General features: G+C 46.2%; 1 protein-coding gene across 2 annotated transcripts; it reads left to right on the forward strand.

Moving 5' to 3' along the window:
* The first annotated feature begins 4,199 nt into the window (after positions 1-4,199).
* LOC125459276 (cyclin-dependent kinase inhibitor 1C) lies at positions 4,200-6,918 on the forward strand. Of its 2 annotated transcripts, none has more exons than XM_048545528.2 (3): positions 4,200-4,953; positions 5,363-5,512; positions 6,115-6,918. In XM_048545528.2, the coding sequence occupies exons 1-2, from the start codon at positions 4,428-4,430 to the stop codon at positions 5,467-5,469; spliced, it is 633 nt and encodes a 210-aa protein (XP_048401485.1). In that variant the 5' UTR covers positions 4,200-4,427; the 3' UTR covers positions 5,470-5,512; positions 6,115-6,918. The 2 variants fall into 2 exon arrangements, with proteins under 2 accessions (XP_048401485.1, XP_048401484.1); XM_048545527.2 differs by having other exon boundaries at positions 6,185-6,918.
* Positions 6,919-7,440: the final 522 nt, after the last annotated feature.

Below are 7,440 nucleotides of genomic sequence, written 5' to 3' on the forward strand. Positions count from 1 at the left end.
TGGACAAATCTTACAGGCAGAGACAAGTTTGTGAAAAGGCAGTGATCCGTTGTGGAATTGATAGTTGGATGAAGGGGAGAAACCAAGAAAGGAGCAAAAAGAAATGCAGGTTTATGAATATTAGTTAGGACTTGCACATGAAATATAGCAACTTGGTGTAAGTTACTGGGAACCCCATTTCACCACTCAGTAGATGCAGAGCAAATTACCATTGCCAGTGTATTTCTTAATACACAAGTAACCCCAGTATTGATGCCACTTTTGAAAAGCCTGGATGCACTGTCAGTCCAGAGCTGCCCTACACGTTTAGTGGCCTTTATCGTGGGCATGGCAGAGAAGGGAACATGAACCCAAATTTACAAGAAGTCACCTGGAGATCCTGGTGTGTGGGATGGTGCAGGGGAGGGACCTCCAATAATCCCAGGATCAGCAGTGGAGGTCATGACATCAGAGCATGGTCTGAGGTTGCACCCACTGAGCTGCTGGAGTTTCAGCCATCTGGAGGAATGCACAGTAAAGTAATAAGAAACTTCCTCCACAGAGTGGAATCATTTTCTCTCTGATACTTCACAATCCCCTTATTTCTGCTACTGCACCCACATCCAACCAAGGTTTTTGCTCTACCATGCTGACTATTATTTGCAAAAACATTCCTCACATTTTCTCACTGAGCCCCAAAACTTGACACCGCTCATCCTGCATGCCCTTTCTGGTGCCTACTCACCCACTTGGGACACCTCCCCGTCTGCACCAGAAGTAACAGTGGTGCCACCCACTTCCACATCCTTAGTAGCTGACGGTCTCTCATTCCAGGAGGAAAATAGCCTAGGTATGATGGAATGAATTCTCAAGCCCTTGTGTAGTGAGAACACAGACTCTGACCTTCCTGAACAGCAGATTATGTCCAAGACCCTGAGCTGGTACAGGAAGTTGCCCACTACTTTATGGGATCCATAACTAAAGGCTATCTCCCTTGACAGACTGAGGACCACTGACAGCCAAGACAAGCTCCTGGCTTTATCTCTGCTAAACAGCAAGGCTTATAGATCTGGAGTTGGGCATCAACCCAGAACGTTCTGACTCAGAGGTGAAAACGCTACAGCATAGCTGACACCTTGGACAGCAGCCTGCACACGATAATGCCCTCTCACACAGTATTGACATAATTTAAGAGATCGTATTGTCTATAGGCAACATAGTTCGTCAGTTTCCCCCATTAAATACAAGGACCGTCGTAAGCCAATGTTTTATAAAGCACTTTGATACAGCGACTCCAGTGTAGAATCAATTTTAAATCTGTAGTTTCTTCTGTTACACCATTGTGTGTCTTTTATTTCGATTCGCCCACCAACTAGATCTGGACGACGTGAAACCTAAAATGCATATTTTAGGGCTGAAATGATGTTATAAAGGAAAGACTTGTTACCTATGAATGATGTATCTGAATGTACTCCGTGTGCATTTTCATAGCGTGGGGCAGACTCCGGTATTGCAAAAACGACTGGAATGCGATGTGGTCGCTGGCATTTACATAAGTATTATCAAAACTTTATCAAAGCATTCCCCATCAATCCAGTCCTGTTGTAAAACAGCAGCCACTCGGGACCAATGCCGTACTTGTAGAAACGGTTTATTCCATATTCGGTATCTGAATTCTTGGAGCAAAGATTGTCTTTTTAAGAAATAAATTGTAGCCTACACTGGTCGCCCCCATACTACATGAATAAAATATTTCAGCGTTTTTATTAATGAATGACTGAACACTTCTTTTTGTATTTGTATGGTCACGTTTCATGCCCATTTATGATCTTTAAGTCCCTTGCAATAAGCTTTGAACAGAGTATGAGGTTGTTGTAGTTAAAGACTACGCCCACACCTCTTTCTGTATGGCTAGTTTAACCAGTATGCCATTTTCACTGAACCCTGATCATAGTAGTTATGAAGAAACAGACATGAGACTATACTTTAGAAAACCTCAATGCCAACCCAAGGCAGGATTGGACTCATTGGCGCTGACATTAGAACTAGGAGTACCCCTTTGAAATGACGAGTTATCGTCTACCTTCCAAAAGACTAAATGATATTTTGAAAAGCACTCCAAAGGCAAGAGAAAGCATCTTTTAATGTTGAAAGGAGGATTTAATCCACTTTCGTCTCCACCCACCTGGAACCGTTGTTATGTTCTACTTTTAAGTTTGTAGTGATGTGTGAATCACGCTTTTGATATTAGGCAAAAATATTTTCATGTCTGCGTGTATATTTTCTTTGGAGAGGAGTGGGGGCGGGGGAAAGTTCTATTTATTAATAGGGAGTAGCCAGGTTTTTTTTAGAGCAATTACTATTACATTGCAAAAGTTTGCTGAGTGACAACTCGAACTTTGTTACAAGACAGCAGGAGACATTGCTGCTTTCAGTGACACAATGATTAAGCAACGATTCCACTGCATTTGAACCGAAGTCTATGGACTAGTAATGAAGTCTGCCCGAGCGAACGTGTGCGGTCTGTTTGTCTTCATGTGAATTAAATGGTCTGGCTGGAGCTGCTGTTTCCAAACGCCGGTCGGAACTGCTGCTAACAATATTCCGCATGTTATGTTTTCAACTTTCAAAATAATAAGTCGTCCGGTGATTGGGTGTGCTTTTTAAAAAAGTACCATATGCAAATTCCAAAACCTCTTCCTTTATTTCCGGATTCTGTAAAGTTGTTGGGAATGTTGCATCAGACAATGTGGTTGTATTTGTGTGCTAGCGAAGGTGGGGTTAGCTTCGGTGTAATTTGCCTCCTGGACACAGGGCAGAGACTCGATTATTGCAAGGTTGGAGAAAGCGCCTTCTCTCACCAACACCCTAAAAGCCACATCACAGACGTGTATAATTTTTCAATATTTTGTTTAATACGCGTAAGGGTCTTAAAAACACACACAGTCGGCAATCGGGTTTCTTTGTAGTCGGGCCGATCCCTGAAACCTTGATGTGAAACTGCCTTCTCCACAGGGGGCAGACAAGCCGAGCTAGCTAAATCTGCCAAGGCAGAGACAAACTGCCCCAGTGCGGCTGAAGGGACCTTCTCCATGTTTGAGGTGTTGTACCTCAGAAAGTCGCCCGTTAGTGGGACTGAACATTCCCCAGCAGGAAGATGCGGTGGGCTGTAAATAGCCGTTGGAAGTTTGTTGACAAAATAACCACGCGAAAAAATGCAGAAATCGACCGCAACAGCTGAATGCGTGCAATTTCTCTGTTTATTTTTTTTACAAAAAACAGTAGAACAGAGGAACGTGCTGTCCCAAATGTCTGTTTACAGTAGCTGAAGGTCCAATTTGCATAGCTATCAGACCCCACAAGAATATGTTTTGTCGGCTGAAACTAAATCTGTAATTAAGCATAACACTGTAAAATATGTTCTTATTAGCAACGAAACTCGTAAACAGTATTTAAAAGTCCGTGCTCAATTAAAAAGCACCTTTCTGTAGGCTCCACCCAAGCCGGGTGATGTAAGGGTTAAAACATTCCTATGCGTTAAAATTCATTACCAAGTAACATTTTGCAGACGATATTAAATATGCACAGGAACTGAAGGTGGGGTGGATTTTCTGTACGTGATTTTAAAGGCAAAAAAGTATCACCGTACAACCTGCTTTTAATTGATCTGATAACCTGGTTTGCACTGCAGTGTTGTTATTGTTGCACTGAGAAAGAGAGAGAGAGAGGTTTAAAAGCCAGAGCGCCTGTCTTGCCTCCCCTCTGCACACAGTCTACACTCCACAACTCTCTGCCATACCGTCGTACACCCCGGCGTAAACAAAGAAGGGGTACACGGGCTGCCAATCACAAACCGAGCCCGCCCCGCTGTGGGTGACGGGCGTGGGGGTGATCCAATCACGAGGGCGGTACGTGCGTCTGAAGGCAGGGGCGGGGCCTGTCGGGGATGAATGAAGGCATTGGGCGACAGCGGGGCGCGGGGGCGGTACCGCCCGGAGATGAATGAAGGCATTGGGCGATAGGTGGGGCGTGGGGGCGGGGCCGGTCCGGGATGAATGAAGGCATTGGGCGATAGGTAAGGGCGTGGGGGCGGGGCCGGCCCGGGATGAATGAAGGCATTGGGCGAGCGGGGGGCGGGGTTATGGAGCGAACGCTCGACGTGATGGACCAGCCCACCGTGGGCGCTACTTAAATAACATCGGGGAGGTGCTGGGCACAAACATCGCAAACGCGGCGACGTGTTGCTGGGAGTCATAGCTTACATTCAAGAAGACAGGGGAAAAAAAAGAGAAAATTCTACTTTTTTTTCCCTTCATTACCTACCACTCCCTACAGTTTGCAAAACTCCCTCCTCTATTCCCTGCCCCCCCTCCTCCTGCTATTCTTTCCCCTCCCCCCTCCCTTGTTGTTGCTGTTGTTACAATTGCTACTCTCTCGGAGAGAGGGTCATGTCTAGCGTGCAGCAGCAGCAGCTCCCCGGCGGCTGCCTGGAGAGGATGGCGGCCAGGAGGACGTACCCCCTCCACGCCCGGACGGCGGTCTGCCGGAGCCTCTTCGGTCCGATCGACCACGACGAGCTGCGGCGGGAGACCAAGAGCAAGCTGCGGGAGATCAGCGAGCGGGACCGCAGGCGGTGGAATTTCAACTTCGCCACCGACACGCCGCTGCAGGGGGGCGACTACGAGTGGGAAGAAGGCGGCGACGATGTGCCCGCTTTCTACCGCGAGAGCGTGCACCGGAGCAAGCCGCGGCTCCAGTGCCCCGTCCCGGAGTCCTGTCATTCGGGCACCGACGGCAGCGACCCCGTTGCCGCGCTGGACGGCAATGCGGAATCAGCCGGCCTGGCCCACCGCTTGTTAGGGCTGGAAGGCAACGAGACCAACCAGGAGAACCGCTCGGATAACTTGCACTCAGGAATCAAAGCGGACAGAGCGCCCTGTTTGCGCAAAAGGAACTCCACAGCACGAATCACAGGTGAGGCGAATGGCATTCCCGAACTGATCCCTCTGAAACTGTGCTTTCTTTTAGAACTTGACAGTAAAATGTGTTTTTAAAACGCAGACGTGTGTTTTTGCTTATAATGCCTTGTGATTGCAATCTCTCCTAGCGGCTGCTGTTGAATTGTTTTGGTGCATTGTAGTAATGATCTCGCCCTCAGAAATGCTTGCGCAGCAACTTTCCTCTCTGAGAACCAAACAATACAATCGAGCAAGACCGATTGGAGAGACTGCTACCTTTTTTTTAAAAGAAGTTATTTTCTTTTGCCTGTTAAGATGGTATCCCTACTTTCAAGTAGATGCGCACGGGTTTCGGAGGTATAATGACAAAAGGGTTAACTGCCTGTTTTTGTTTTTTTTTGTAAAAAACTCTATTTTGTGATCAGATTTTTTCGCCAAGCGAAAGAAGACGGTTGGATCTAAAGCTTCCAGTGAGAACGCGTCTCTCTCGGGGGTGCCCGGGGAACAGACTCCACGGAAGAGAATACGATAAAAGAGAAGGAAGGGGCAAAACCCAGAAGGACAAAAAAAAACAAGTGAGTGGTCCCATGGTGCGCTGAAATACTGGAATTATGATGTTGGTTTGGGGGCTGCGGGGGCGAGCAGCCGTGTTGGGGCATGAGGAACGGTTCATAGTAGATTTTTGGTAGTAAACAACTCACTCCGTGGTTTACGTCAGGGTTTTGGGGCGAGGTTAGAGCTGTCATTATCCCGTGACTAATATTTGGAGAACTACAGCGAGCAAGCGGGTCGGCAACACCCCTCCCCCGACTTTTTTCAACAAAAAGTCGATGAGGGAAACTAGAGCTGTGTTGTGGTATGGGGGAGTGGGTTTTAGTAGCATAGAATAAACTCTGACCTTTTTTCCCCGAATTTTGTAACCTGAGTGTCGGCAATCCATAACATTCAGGGTTTCTTTTAACAGCATTTTTTTTGTTGCTGAAAGCTGGTAATATCTCCCCGGGACACAGTGACGTCAGTCGGGGGGAGGGGGGGATTGTAGACGTCACGGTGTGGCCAGATTTGAGCTGACTCACTGCTGGGAGGGTTGAGTATGGTGGGGAGGGGTGCTGTGGTGGCTTTGATTTTTTTTCTTTTTACTCAGATCATTTAACAACTGCTATTGTTTGCTTTGCAGTCCGACTGACCCTTTATGTCCACTTTTTCCCCCACCCCACCCCACCCCACCCCAAACTTCACTCTCGTAGATATTTGCACTCCACTTTTTTTAAAAAAAATAAAAAGACGAATTGATCAATAAAAGAAGTGGCTGACGGCGACGATCACCATCTTGACTACTCCTCAGACTTTGCAAAAACCATAGGACACTGATCCAGGAATTCCGAAGAGCGAAGGGGACTCGCCGTCTATCGGTTTTTTTTTTAAAATACGGAATAAACACACAGTACATGTAGCAACCCAACCTGCAGTGGCACTCCCACTGCAGCAGTGTTAAGGAACACAGCGTGCAATTTCGATTTGTTTTGCATTGTGTCTACACTGTCCAAAGTGTAAACGTTTCACAATGAGTATATTACGGGCAAAAATAAGTTCTAAGTATTGATTATATCTCAGTACGACTCCAGATGTATATTTGTAAAATACAAAGGCTTATACTAACTTATATTTCCTATTTATGTTAAGAATGGTTTGGACCAGTTGTGACACCCAATTGTCCCCTAACAAAGGGAACTAAGAGTAATCTTGACTCGCTTTATTTACAAACTATTTTTTTTAAAACTTTTTTTAGTATGTGCCTTGCGTTCACATCTTGTTTGTATCTAAAATGTTTAGGTGACTTGAAGGTGAGCATAGGTCCCATGTTTTGGTTTCTGAGCCGTTTAATGTACCACTGCCACGTTTGTGTGTTGGTTAAAAAAATTTGGAATTACAAAGTGCATTTCTTGTTTCCGCTGAAATAAACGAATACAATTTAATCATGTCCAGTTCTCTTGTGTCTCGCTTATCTCTTCTATCCTGGATGGTGACCGATACGGTTCCATTAGGTAAAATTGTGTGTGGAAATGCAACGGTTTTAGCTCCAAATATTGTTTTTTTTTCTCTCTTTCCCCGCGCCCCTCCCCGTACACATCATTTTCCCCCATTTAAGTGATGGTATTAACCACGAACTTTAACTCTTTGTCTTTGTTGGTTAAGGTGTTTGCTTGGCCAAGTCAGCTAAATAGGAACGGCATTTCTCTGTAAATGTGGCATCACTTTTTGCTTTGGACGGGGGGAGGGGACTCACTTAACGTGAGAGAGGCAGAAAAAACTGAGGACGTAGAAATCAAACGTTCTGATGAGTCCGGTTGACCAAACATGAGGCATTGTCCCTGCCAGTACCTCACCAGGCCGGGGTGACTGACGCCTGGCCGAGCATCATTGAGTCACCGTTACTCTAAATACGCCTTGGGCTCCTCAAACACCTGCTCCGCTTCGCTGTCATTCAAAAGCTGGCCGAATT

This window comes from Stegostoma tigrinum, chromosome 17, assembly GCF_030684315.1.
Source record: "Stegostoma tigrinum isolate sSteTig4 chromosome 17, sSteTig4.hap1, whole genome shotgun sequence".
Lineage (NCBI taxonomy): Eukaryota > Metazoa > Chordata > Chondrichthyes > Orectolobiformes > Stegostomatidae > Stegostoma > Stegostoma tigrinum.

Excerpts from the sequence above, each read along its gene's own strand:
- LOC125459276 (XM_048545528.2), top strand. The coding sequence starts at position 4,428 with ATGTCTAGCGTGCAGCAGCAGCAGCTCCCCGGCGGCTGCCTGGAGAGG. Across the intron at positions 4,954-5,362 it reads CTCCACAGCACGAATCACAG|ATTTTTTCGCCAAGCGAAAG; the intron begins GTGAGGCGAATG and ends TTTTGTGATCAG.